The sequence below is a fragment of the Sinocyclocheilus grahami genome, unplaced genomic scaffold (genome assembly GCF_001515645.1).
Source record: "Sinocyclocheilus grahami isolate Dianchi unplaced genomic scaffold, SAMN03320097.WGS_v1.1 scaffold232.1, whole genome shotgun sequence".
NCBI lineage: Eukaryota > Metazoa > Chordata > Actinopteri > Cypriniformes > Cyprinidae > Sinocyclocheilus > Sinocyclocheilus grahami.
The window spans coordinates 1,190,597-1,204,725 of NW_015505411.1; the positions used below are offsets into that span (position 1 = coordinate 1,190,597).

Consider the following 14,129-nt stretch of genomic DNA (forward strand, 5'->3'; position numbering starts at 1 on the left):
CACAGAAACTGATATAAGATGTTACAGTCTCTGTGAGCTCGTCCAGATCGGTGGCAGCAGCTTCAAAAATGCTCCAATCAGTGAGGTCAAAACAAGCTTTTAAATCCTGCTCTGCTTCATTAGTCCATCTTTTTACAGTCCTTAATACAGGTTTAGCTGATTTCAGTTTCTGCCTGTAGGTCGGTATAAGATGAACCAAAGAGTGATCAGAGAGCCCCAAAGCTGCTCGTGGAACAGAGTGATATGCATTCTTTATTGTGGTGTAACAGTGATCCAATATATTACTGTCTCTGGTGGGACATGTGATGTGCTGTCTGTATTTTGGCAGTTCACGGGAGAGATTGGCTTTATTAAAGTCCCCGAGAATGATTAAAACAGAGTCCGGGTGTTGTTGTTCTGTGTCTGTGATCAGATCAGCGAGTTTCTGTAAAGCGGAGCTCACGTGTGCTTGCGGAGGAATGTACACACTGACGAGAATGAACGAGCAAAACTCCCGCGGTGAATAGAACAGCTTGCAGTTAATGAAGAGCACTTCTAGGTCTGAACAGCACATCTAGTTCTGAACAGCACATCTTCTTTAACACAGTTACATCTGTACACCACCTCTCATTGATGTAAAAGCATGTCCCGCCGCCGCATGATTTCCCTGTTGATTCTGCGTCGCGATCTGCTCTGAACAGCTGAAAGCCTGGGAGACTCAACATGCTGTCCGGAACCGCGTCTTTCAGCCAGGTTTCCGTGAAACACAGAGCAGCAGAGTTTGAAAAATCCTTATTTGTCCGGGAGAGCAGAAGAAGTTCGTCCGTTTTGTTGGGTAGAGAGCGGAGGTTGGCCAGATGGATGCTAGGCAACGACGTTCTGAATCCGTGCTGTCTGAGCTTCACGAGCGCGCCGGCTCGCTTCCCTCGTCTGCGCGTCCTGAAGCGCTTGATCAGCGCCGCTGCTCCCCCGACAACAATGTCCAGCAAAACATCCGAATAGTCGAAAACCGGTGAAACATCGGGTGGTGTGTACTTCCGAATGTCCAGCAATTTGTCTCTGGTGAAACTGATTGCAGGGATATAACTAAAGACAGGACAAACTAACAAAAACATAAAAACAACTGCAGAGCACGCCACGGAGGCAGCCATCACCGTCGGCGCCATAGTGTTTTTATATAACCCGTTATACAAGTTATAACCCGACTGTGAATGACGCGAGCAGCGTCACTATGTTGTCACTAAGAAGCTGCAGCCATGGCCGGGAATTATTTTTGGTGTGCCGGCAGAACAACAACAACAATGCACTACATGTTTCTTTTCCCATAATTTTTTTCCCAATTGACGGAAATCAGTCGTAGCGATGGAAAACTTTAAACCCTGCATAAACAATTTATTTCAAATTTAATTCAAGCACTTTCAAGGACCTATGTTTGTTTTCAAGTACTTTCTAGGCCTTGAATCCATATGTCTGAAATTCAAGTACTTTCAAGAAGCGTGGGAACCCTGTACACACGCTGGCTGATCCTCTTTCACCTGCTACAAAGCCAAACAGGAAGACTGAGGCAGGCATATCAATCCACATCCTCATCTCCACTGTCACCACACATGCTGATCAAGTGAATCACTTTAAATGACTACTTATGGGATTTTCTTGATCTTTTTAAAATAGTATTAAAAAGGTGCCTCTAGTGGTAAGAGGCAGAAGCGATGGGGGATGGGGTGTGAAAATTATTGCCTGCAGTTCACTACAATCAAAAAGAGCAAAGAGAGAGAGAGAGAGAGAAAGAATTGATTAAAATGGCTGTTACTCCAGGAACACTATTCACCGTCAAATCTGACACAAACAATATTTATTGGAAAAATTAGCTGAAAATATTAGCTGGATAGAAGATCAATATAGCAAATGTAACCGATTTCTTTTGGATTTAAAAACAAGGACACAGAGAATCAAACACTAATCTAATAATCATTTAGAGCAGGTGTCACGACTGCACAGACTGCACTCACAAAAGGGCTTTTAACTAAACACTGTATTGTGTTGCTCAGAGATGCAAAACAGTTCTGCTGTGGCTTGTTTGGAACTATTTTCATTGATGAAACAGACCCAAAACAGTAGCTTGAGCTCCAAAATGAAAGTCAATTAATATTAACTTCTTGTTTTATTTTATAAAATCAATATTACATTTGCAATCATGCTCATATTTGGAGAAAAAAAACTGTACTCTTCATGATAAAGTAATATTAACTACATCAGATGACAAATATAAAAGACAGTCATACGGGGACATTTTTGCCCCCTTATCTTGAATTTCGGGGGAATTCTAAAGGTATTTTAATAGACTAAATTACGCAGTGAAAGTGTGAACTCTAAACATGCTCGCGCAGTAGTCAAACCTACATCTCAGTGTATGCGTGCACTCTCTTGGTGCGTTTTTGCGATATACTTGATAATGTCAAATCACGTATCGTATATATATATATATATATATATATATATATATATATCGCACAGCCCTACTGCACACTCCTAAACTCTGGGTTAACATTCTTATTTGCCCTTTTTGCAGTATCTGTGTCATTTAATTGATGCATTTTCCAGTAACTTGTGCTCCAAAATGAAAGTAAATTAATATTAACTTTTTGTTTTATTTGATAAAATATCACATTTGCAATCATGCTCATATTTGGAGAGAAAAAAAAAACTGTACTCTTCATGATAAAGTAATATTAACTATATCAGATGACATAAATATAAAATACATTTTTGACCCCTTATCTTGAATTTTGGGGGAATTCTAAAGGTATTTTAATAGACTAAATTACGCAGTGAAAGCATGAACTCTAAACATGCTCGCGCAGTAGTCTAACCTACATCTCAGTGTATGTGTGCACTCTCTTGGTGCGTTTTTACGATATACCGTATTGACCCGAATATAAGACAAGGTTTTTTTCTTGGAAATACATCTGAAAAAACGCGGACATCTTATATTCAGGGTCTAGACTTTGACATGTCAATAATACACCCAAAGTCTTATATTCGGGCCAAAACGGTACTTGATAATGTCAAATCGCGTATCGTTTATATATATCACTCAGCCCTACTGCACACTCCTAAACTCTGGGTTAACAGTCTTATTTGCCCTTTTTGCAGTATCTGTGTCATTTAATTGATGCATTTTCCATCACCATTTGACATTTTGTAATTATTAAATTATTTTAAATAATAAAGTACCAAATGGAACTGCACAATCAACTGGAGAGCAAATTTGTACAGTGGATCAACTGGAGTATATGGCTTCAATCCGGTTCAAAACTAACCATAAGATCAAGAGTTTCTACCATAGTAATTGGGCATAACTGCAATTTGCCGGTCCACAGCATAAATGCATGTGTATGCAAATGTTTGGATAAGGATCATACGTTAATGTTCTTTAACGTCTTTTTCACTAAGTCAGGGTGACGGGGGATATGAGACATTCTGAAGTAACAACCAATGCGTGCTTGTGCGTCACAGTGACGGCCTTCTCTGATCAGAAGCTGTTTGCTGGGAGCGCCTGAACTCCCGGTACCTGTGACGATGATCTTGGGAATGTCCAGAATGGTGCCATGTGATGCCGTTTTACGGTGACCTCGCTTAAATTGTGGACGTGCTGCAAAAACACACATACAGACACGCGCATGTAGCGACGAACACAGGCATGCAGACAATGTATGTACTGAGACAGAGAGAGCGACAGTAGTGCAGACAGCAAAGCAGACTGGGTAAGGGATGTCGCTCCATTCTTCAGCTACATTAGAACATACATGCAACACACATACACAGAGCACATACATCCGTGCAGAGGCAGGAAGCCTGCTGGAATGAGTGACTGCAGAAGGACAGATCAAAGAATGAATGGAGATGCCATGCAGCTCTTTGTGTCTGATGTGTTTGGGCGCACTGGCTGAGGTCAGCAGAACACTGGGTACTAGTGTATGCACTATTCAGCCAGTGCAAATACAGAAAAGTGAGGTCAATGTCTATAAAAGGGACATTGTAAGTGGTGTGTGTACTTTGTTAACATGTCAACCTGAGGACAAATTTGGTAACAAGAATAGAAAGGTGTGGAGTTTACAAATATATCAATATTTGTGTCTACTGCAAAAGAGAGAAAAAAAAACTCCACATTAATGAATCGATGTTACATAAAACTGAGTTCTATGTATGAAATATAAATGGTCACTGTCTCTTAATGAATTTCTGGGAAGGTATGAAAATTCAGTTCTGAGGAGGCAAGTTACCTGCGGGAGCAAAGGGCAATCTGTGCTCCAGTTCGGAGAGATCGGTGCTCATTCGTTTGCTGTCGGAGGAAGCCAGAAATTGTGGCCTGCCAGAAAGACTCTCTACACTCCCCCCTCTGGAGAGAGGGTGACCAGGCCTTAACGGGTCGCCCTGAAACATACACAAATATTAATTCCACTTCTGAGCTTTCTTAGAGGACACCGTCTTTGTGTGGTTATGTAGACTACAGATGTGTTACCTTTGGTTTATATGGGAACTTGATGGTGTCATTGCTGCCAGGGGAGTTGGTGTGCTCCATGTTGATATCGTTCTTGTTGCTGGTACATGTGTAGTCTATATATGAGCCTGGATAAGACAGATGTGTTATTTCAATTTACAAACTTTAAGTTTGACTTCAATACCCTTCTAAAATGATCCAAAAATTAAACAACATTCCTATATACACTGTAATTAAATTGTTTCATGGTGGTAAGATGTTTTTTTAATTTTGTTGAAAGTAGTCTCTTATGCTTTATTTGATAAAAAAGTACAAAGTATTGTGAAATATTACAATTTAAAATAATGTTTCTATTTTAATATATTTAAGAATTTATTTCAGCAGCCATTATTCTAGTCTTTAGTGTCACATTGACCTTCAGAAATCATTTTAATATGCTAATTTGGTGCTCTAAAAACATTTCTTATCACATTTGAAAACAGTTGTGTGGCTTAATATTTTTTGTAGAAACTCTGATACGCTTTTCAGAATTCTTTGAATACAAAATTAAAAAGAAGAGCATTTATTTGAAATACAAATCTTTTGTAGTAATGAACGTCACTTTTGATCTATTTGTTATAATCCTTGTTGAATAAATGTAAATAAAAATTATTATAATATTTGAACGGTAGTCTAACAGTATGGAAGAACTTAGTCAAAGCATCTAAACTTGCATCTAAACCACTTGTTTTCTCACCTGCACCATCAGAAAATGATTTGAACAAAATCAAATCAAATGAAATAGCCATGAACAAGTATTTATTATTCAAGCCTATTTTGTTATTCTGTACCTGTGCTGGCAGCAGAGTTACTCTGGCCTTCATCTGAATACTGATAAGGGTACTGAAGAGGCTCTTCTGATCCTGGGAAATACTAGAGGGGGAGAGAGGGATCAGACTGAAGAGGCAGAATAAGATGCAGAATAGACAGCGAGGAACATTGGGATGATTTGCCAGGCATGCTGCCGGTGTGGTGTTACCCTCATAAGGTGGCTCATAATCTTCACTATCTCCTCCATGGAAGGCCGCTGCGATGGGTCTTTGGACCAGCAACGAGTCATCAGACTCTCTATGGGCTTCGGTAGGTTCTTAATGAGAGGTGGACGCGTGCCTACAGAAGGAAAGTTGATTGAAGCTTCTAATTTTGAACAAAAAGACAAATAGTCTAAGATGGGGCACAAACAAGCAAACATAAAACTTACCACGGTGCACAGCCCACATGATGCGGAAAGCAGGGCCACCGATTTCATCAAAGGGCTTCCGGCGTGTGATCACCTCCCAGAGAATAATACCCCAACTGAACACGTCACACTTCTCACTGTAGTTACTGCCTGCAGCACACATATACAGACAGCAATTACCTTTACATGCTCATAATTTCCTGATTAAGGTCCACATTCTAGTTAAGCCTTTATTCTGAAAAAGATGCTTCACAGCTATTGGGTATTCCTGTAATTACCAAACTACAAAAAAGGTTTTAAATGTTTCTGTGAAAGAATTATTGTATTATTATTATTATTATTATTGCATTAACATTTTTATAATGCTTAAATAAGGATGCATTACATGGACCAAAAGTGACAGTAAAGATATTTATAATGTTACAAAATTTAGATTTCTAATATATGCCATTTGATAAATAAATTTCCTTACATTTATTTATCACATTTAATTTTTACATAATTATAGATGTTATATACAATAAAATATAGACCTAAATAAACTATTTTCAAGGGGTCTGGCTCCTTTAGTAAATAAATAATTATTCTTGGTATGGTTGACATTTAAATTAAGCTGCCCAATATAACATTGATGCAAATGTAACATACAACATAAAGAATCAAAGCTATTTCCCATAAGCTAATTTTCTGTCATCCAGGGTGGGGTAGCCTTTATCTTGTCGGCCCTTTTTGAACAGATGAGCTAATTTCCTCTCATGCTGCCCTGGAGAGCCTTAATTGCTGCTCTTATTATTCTTAAATTACAGCGCCTCGCGCTAGTATGTCTTTACACTGCCCTACTCTGGTCTTCTGATAATACTGTTGTCAGTGTGGCAAATGAGCCGTGCTGCGTCTCCTCTGCTGGCATCACTAGTGGAGTAATAACATGGGATTTCTGCTCCTCCCCAAACAAACAAGATAACAACCTGCTCCTAATTGACGTTTCCTCCGACCCCCCCCCCTGACAGCTGAATACCCCTGAACGTGTTTGGTAAAATTGAAACCCATTACCGGTTGATTGCGAATGCATGCATTAAATTATAATGATTTCATCCATCATCTAGACCAGGAACGTCCACCAACCCTGGTTTTGGGGAAATATTTGTATGAGTGATAGTGAAGACCGAAATGGCCTATGAGAAGTCAATTAATGAGAAACAGAAAAAAGGTGAAAAGAAGAACAGCAAGTAAGTTTTGGCATCAAAATCATCTGAGAAAAGAAACAAAAAAAACAGCCCATTTACAAGCCAATGGCTGTACAAAAATGAACAAAAGTTCTTGGCTAGTTCCTGAAACTTGCCTTCAAACACCTCTGGGGCCATCCAGGCTGCGCTTCCCTTGTTATTAGTCATGTGTGTCTGGATGTCACATGCTGTCCCAAAGTCACAGATCTTCAGCACTGTACCTCCAGCAACCAGGAGCAGACTAGGAGCAAAAATATACAAAAGATATAAACAGAGACCTCTCCAGGAAGAAGAAAAACATTTAGCAAACTCACTTCACAGACAATATTTTAGGCATCATGGGATTACTATGGCAAAAGTGGTCTCAGATTAAGTCACCAAATTATGACAAATTCTGCAACTTTGTTCTTTTTTTTTTGCTTATTAGTCTATTAAGCAGTGTGCTTAGTCAGTTTAGCATTCCCATTCACTGCAATACCAGTTGCAATAAAGTGTGCAACCCGATTACTAACATCTTTATTTTCTGGCATTGTATATATTGTTGGTTTATATATTATACATTTATTGCTATGCCGTTAAGTCGCTTCGGAAAAAAACATTACTTAAGTTAAACACAGTAAATATCCTATTGTTCAAATGTAAGAAAGAAATGAAAGAAACCTCTCTGGAAAGATGCTCACTACAACTGAATTTACTTGATCAAAAACAGTAAAAATACTGTGAATTATTAATACAATTTAAAATAATTGTTTTATGTTTGAATATTGAAAATTTATATTTTTGTAATTTACTTCTGCCTTATTCTTGTGATTTTCAGCAGTTATTACTCCGATCATTAGCATCACAGGATCCTTCAGAAATCATTCAATTATGCTGATTTGGTGTTCTAGAAACATTTCTTATTTCAGTTGACTAGAAAGTTTAAAAGAACAGCATTTATTTGGAATAAATCTATTGTAATATTATAATTTGTCTTTACTGTCACTTTTGATCAACCGAATGCATCCTTGGTGAATAAAAGTACTGATTTTTTTCAAAAAATGAATGAATAAATAAATTATTAATAAATTATTCTGACCCCAAAACGTTTGAACAATAGTATATGTCTTAAGGGTTAAAGAGAAGAGAAAGTAGAAAGGAGTGTTTGTGCCTTGATTCTTAATCAACAATTCCAGCTAGAGAACAGACATTAACCACATATTTTTAAAGTACACTTCAATTGGAAACTGCTGCAATATTTTGAGTAGAAATGGAGGTATACAGATGGCGGTTAACAAATCACAAACTGCGCTTTAGTCCTATTAAATGCAGTTTAAGCACTTCTGAATGGTTCATGGGGATTTGATGCCAGCTTTAGTGATCTGTAATATATCAAATTTTAGTAATAACCCAGTTCTTCCCGAGAACTTCATTCTCAGTGTCTGGGAGAGAAGCCAGCTGACCATTTCCATGGTGTGCTGCCAGGGCTTTTTACAAACAGAGCCTCATATATAACCAGCCCTGGCCTGGACAACACCATACGCGGCCATGATGCAAGTGATGCAGCGTAAGACTCCAGAACATACAATACACCCTCTGACACCTAGACCGGACAGCATTTATGATTAATGGCAGCCCGTAATGATCCAGTAACATTTCCATCACAGTCAAAAAACAGTCAACACATGTAGAGTGAAAACAAACTGTCTGTTTACACCTCAGTGTTTCCCCTGCCATTATATTAGGGGGCGGCCCGCCCCCCTTGAAGGTCAAGTTAATTTTATTTAATTATATTTTTTCTATAGCGCCAGATCACAACAGAAGTCATTTAAAGTTACATTTCCGATAGAACAGGTCTATACCTTGTTCTTTTATTAAACAAATTAAATAGCCTTATGTTATTTATCTTATTTACACGACGGCATGTCATTTCGGTCTCTACGTTATGGTCGCGCTCTCTGTACATACACACACACACACACACACACACACACACACACACACACACACACAAGTGAGCCCACTCCCACTAGTATTTGTAAATATTAAGCCACAAAACGACTATTTAAATATGAATTCTGCACGTCTCCGTGTTAATGAATGGTGCAGACGTGCGGTTTTGTTTACTAAGTTACTTGTACTGAAGCGCGCGTGACGCTTCCGGTGATAGCGTCTGTCGTCTCACTAATGAGGACATAAATACATGAACAACATCTCCAGAACTGCTCTGAGAGTCACTTCATCAGCATTTGACCATTTCATTTCAGTAAAACTATCATCATGTCATACACACAGAAATGTAAAGGTATTCACAGCAACCCATCAAAATAAAAGTTTGGTTTAACTTGAAGGCATTGCAGCAGAAATATATTACTATCTGCTGAGATTATCTCGGTACCGTATCTACTTGGTTTGCAGCTGTTTCTCCAGTATGACGATTTAATCGGTCTTTACTGCATGGCTCTGTACACTTTTAGTTCACTGCTCAATGCAACGATACCTTCTAAATGGCGCCTCGGTGACGTCACACATAATAAACGCACGTGACTGACAAAGACCGATTGTTGAGTAGAAAGTACGTAATAGGCTACTACTACCAAAATTATTAAAACCTTATTTTTAAGGAATAATCATACAATATTTCTTCAGTGTTTTAATTGTAATATTAAATGACCTTTATTTTCCAAAAAATAAAATTTGTTTAATTTTCATTACTTAAAAGATAGACTAAATGATTGTTTTATGCCGTAAAAATGTAAATACACAACACAGAATTTCTAAGCAAAAGTCATAAGGCTATTGTAAGAATAAATTAAACTTGTTTTTATGCTTTCAAATAATTAGACCTGCTAAAACAGAATTTGGTAAAAATAAAACATTTCATAGGGCCCTAAACATGTAATTTTTGTTAAACTTTTAATAAATTGATGTTAAATTGTTTAAGTTTCATGATTTTAATTAATTAGACATGCTTTCTGATTAATACAATTTTATTTAGCCATTAAAAAGGAGTCCATAATAATAAAAAAAAAAAAACGGAATCTGAATTGATCACAAGAAGTCAGGCAAGACTCAAAGCAATCAAGTGCGTTTAAGACCCTTGTCTTTGAATAAAAGCAAACACAAATCTTCATGGACAGGGAGAACTTAGATGACAAGGACTAACTGTAAAAATCACATGGGTGAGAAGAAAAAGGAATTCTCAGTGGTTTTCAGTGACATGATGCAAGACAGTGTAATGAGAGAGAAATGATGGAGGTGCATACTTGGGAGGTTTGAGGTCCCTGTGAATGAGAGCCTTTGGTTTCATGCCGTGGAGATACGAGACCCCCTGAGAACACTGCAGGCACCAGCTCATGGCGTGAGATGCAGTGTAGTGAGGAAGAGGCTCTGCACCGTGCAGCACTGTCAACACAGAAAAGTCATAAACACAAGCACACATACATGCTAAAGAATTCACTCACTTGTGGAACAACCTCATGTGCTTGGACACCCAGAAGAACTTTAGCACTTGCTATTACTATAGGCCCGGGGTTAAGGAGCAATTTCGAACCAACTGGTTTTTAATGTTTATGTAAAGGGCCATGGAATCAAAGAACATGTCAAATTGTACCACAAAAAAATACTGCATAAGGGAACATGTTGTGATTCTTTGAGCGTGTATGCAAATTTGTATATAAACACCAAAGTATTTTATACATCAATATAAATGAATTCTACAACATAACAAACTAAATATGTTCTGACAACAACTGGATGCATGATGTTTAATGACCCAAAAATTGTTTGCCAAGACTCCCAAGTGGGACCCAAACCCCTGATTGAAAACCATACTCTACCATTTATAAGGGTGGGGTCCGTTCTTTCTTTTGAAAGAAGTATTTTATGCTCACTAAGACTGCATTTATTAAAAATACAATAAAAACAGTAATATTGTGAAACATTATCACAATTTAAAATAACTTTTCTATTCTATTCTATTTTTAAGTGCATTTTATTTCTGCCATGACAAGGCTGAATTTCAGCTGCAATTACTTTAGTCTTCAGTGTCACATGATCCTTCAGAAATCATTCTAATATGCTGATTTGGTGCTGAAGAAACATTTTTTATTATTATCAATGTTGAAAACAGTTGTGTTGCTTAAAGGGATACTCCACCCCAAAATGAAAATGTTGTCATTAATCACTTACCCCTATGTCGTTCCAAACCCGTAACCCATCACAGAGGAGACAAGTTGTTGAATAAATTAGTTATTTTTGTTTTCTTCACGCACAGAAAGTATTCTCGTCGCTTCATAACATTACGGTTGAACCACTGATGGCAGATGGACTATTTTGACGATGTCTTTCATACTTTTCTGGACCTTGACAGTGTAATTTACTTGGCAGTCAATCGGACAGTCACAAGCCTCCCAGTTTTCATCCAAAATATCTTAAATTGTGTTCCGAAGACGAACGAAGCTTTTAGGGGTTTGGAACGACATGGGGGTAAGTGATTAATGACAACATTTTCATTTTGGGGTGGAGTATCCCTTTAATATTTTTGTAGAGAATGTTATACAATGTTTTACATATTCTTTGATGAATATAAATAAAAAAAAAAACAGCATTTATTTATGATTAATTTTTTTATAATGTCTTTATGGTCACTTTTGATCAATTTAATCCATCCTTGCTGAATAGACGTATGAAATTATTTAAAAAATCTTATTAACTCCAATCTTTTGAATGGTAGAGTATTCATATTGACAAAATGCATGACTAAAATAGTTCCTGATGAATGTTTTTTTCCTGTTGACTCACAAAGGATTTTAGATATTTTTGATATCAATACTTCTGTGCACATTTTCAAAAGACCTACTCACCATTATACAATGAACCCCCTTCTGCATATTCCATCACCAGACATACCTGCAGTAAAAGATCATTAACCTTGTAACTAGTTTCTTTTCACAAGGGGGAAAAAAAGAGGTTTGACCATAGCAAACACTTCAACATCAAGTTTCACATCAAACATCACATCAACATGAAAATCTACTAAATCTCAACATGTTGTAGAGACTTACAGGGTTACTGCAGGAACCGTACAGCTTCACAATGTTGGGATGATTTACACGGGACAACTGACGAAGCTGGAGCAGAGAATGGAGAACACTCAAGAATCAAATGCTTCTTTTGAAATAAAAGACCAAATGTCTGTTTATGCACAATTTATTGTTTCTGACTACAGTTACTAACGTGAACAAGTGAAACAGAATATGATAGTACCTCAACAAAGAAGGCATTTCTCTCTGATTCACTCTCTATAGTCTTGATGGCCACGTCTCTGCCTTTCCACTTGGCCTTGCACACAACACCAAATGCCCCTCTGCCCACCACCTACACAACACGCATGTAAAAGAACATCACACCAAAAGAATGCACACATTCACAACCTCACAGCAGTGCAGAACATTTCAAAACAAGCCTAGCACAATAATTCAAGAGGCCATAGGAGAACATAACATAGAATGCCACCTAGAACAGTGTACAGGTGTTTCATAAAACAAACTGCAAATACATCAGTACTTCAAAAACAGTATGCCTCAACAGAGACTATGAAAAACAAACGATATGAGATACAATGTCAAACATCCCACTGATAGTATTAGCTATCACGAGAATGTTTGCAGGACATTTCCACGCTCCTGTCAGTGTGTTTATTAACTCCATCACCTGCTTATCATGCCACTCACCTCCTCCACCTCAATATCAGCATAGTCTATCTCCTCAAACGGGTACATAACGTTAGGTGTTGTTTCCAGCATTTCGGCGGAGAACATAGACATCGCTAGCTCGTAAGCCAGCTAATCATTAATACACAAACAACAGACTTTATAGTCCCAAAACTCTTCAGACTTCACAACCGAAAGGTTTCAGAATAAAAACGGAAGCTGGAGAGCCTCTTCCCTCGACATGGTCTGCATTACACAGACATACGTGTATGATAAGTCACTTTAAAAACTTGTTTAGCGGCTAACGAGCTAACCTGTCAATCTAATCCGTTAGCCAGGCGGCTACGAGGCTCCAAACCAGATTAAAGTATGTCAGACATGCCAAACGACGGAAAAATGTTGTCATTCAGAGGGGGAATACGCCCTAGAGTCTCAGTGAAGTACGCTTAAGGGTATCCCATGGACATAAAAGCGCCGGCTGTTGTGCGTTAGCGCTAGGCCGCTTGTTGGCTCGCGTTGGTGCGGTCGATGGATCTCCCCTCCGCGCAGCGCTCACTCCACACCGCCGCTGCCGCTCCGCACATCGGCCTTTCTATGTACCCGAAAATACCGCTCGATAAAACCTGCTTTTACGTGTCCCGTTAACCAGGACAAACCATCCGAGCCACCGGACGCGGGGCTAGAACTTTACAGCTCTCGCCTCCATGGGCTCGTTTGTTTTTCTTGTTTTCTGCGGAGGTTGTTTGAGCTCCAGGAAGTGTGCGCTCTCTTGTATTGTGCCCCCTCTAGTCCATGCCAACTGAAATGTCTCCAAGACTGGAGTCAAGAAAAGGCCTGCCAGAATTATTTCCAGTCGTTATAACAGGGGATTCGGATAATATTTATCTGGAGGGTGTATTTCTATTGAGAAAAAAAGGGATTAATTTCATAACTGAGTAGCATCCTTACTGCACCAGGTAACACAATATATATATTAAATACATTTCTTATTTAATAACTTCTTGAGTATTGGGACAAAACGTGGTATATGTATTTATTTATATATGTATTAATCTGTTCGGCATTCAATACACCTATGTAGAATTTACTTAAATGAAGGAATACATTTCCAAACTGATTTTCAGCTCCATTGTCACCAGAGTCATCTAATGACTGTTGACAAGATGTTAAAACGATGGGAATTATCTAGTATAATGTGACAGAGATGAAATGTCAGAGTGGTGACAGAAAATATAAGCACAATTACTTGAAATTATAGTAGAAATATAAAAATGATCAAAGCATGTGTGACTTTTGAAATCATAGCAGGTGAAATATGGAAAACGCTGACTATTTTCAGATTTCATAAATATCAAACAGTGTAAACAAAATGTATGGCACGGTGGTGAAACCTAACAAAAGAGGTATATTATTTAAAATAAACCCTTTCCTTCTGTTAGGATATATCAGTGATGAAACATTGTACTTTTTTCTCTCTTCAGAACATAATAATGAACATTTCTCATTGTAGTGAT

General features: G+C 38.0%; 1 protein-coding gene across 2 annotated transcripts in view; it reads right to left on the reverse strand.

Moving 5' to 3' along the window:
* The window catches only part of LOC107597461 (mitogen-activated protein kinase kinase kinase 7-like), a 29,334-nt gene extending 15,896 nt beyond the window's left edge, over positions 1 to 13,438 (reverse strand). Inside the window, exons 1-12 of one of the 2 annotated variants that reach the window (XM_016288531.1) lie at positions 12,637 to 13,438; positions 12,170 to 12,280; positions 11,968 to 12,033; positions 11,767 to 11,812; positions 10,168 to 10,306; positions 7,039 to 7,163; positions 5,721 to 5,849; positions 5,499 to 5,629; positions 5,311 to 5,392; positions 4,502 to 4,608; positions 4,263 to 4,413; positions 3,551 to 3,631 (exon numbers count right to left, since the gene is read on the reverse strand). In XM_016288531.1, coding sequence (XP_016144017.1) covers positions 3,551 to 3,631; positions 4,263 to 4,413; positions 4,502 to 4,608; positions 5,311 to 5,392; positions 5,499 to 5,629; positions 5,721 to 5,849; positions 7,039 to 7,163; positions 10,168 to 10,306; positions 11,767 to 11,812; positions 11,968 to 12,033; positions 12,170 to 12,280; positions 12,637 to 12,729 — 1,261 coding nt within the window. In that variant the 5' untranslated portion in view covers positions 12,730 to 13,438. The remainder of the gene's footprint in view (positions 1 to 3,550; positions 3,632 to 4,262; positions 4,414 to 4,501; positions 4,609 to 5,310; positions 5,393 to 5,498; positions 5,630 to 5,720; positions 5,850 to 7,038; positions 7,164 to 10,167; positions 10,307 to 11,766; positions 11,813 to 11,967; positions 12,034 to 12,169; positions 12,281 to 12,636) is intronic. The other variant, XM_016288532.1, reaches the window with a different exon arrangement.
* Between the last annotated feature and the right edge of the window lie 691 nt (positions 13,439 to 14,129).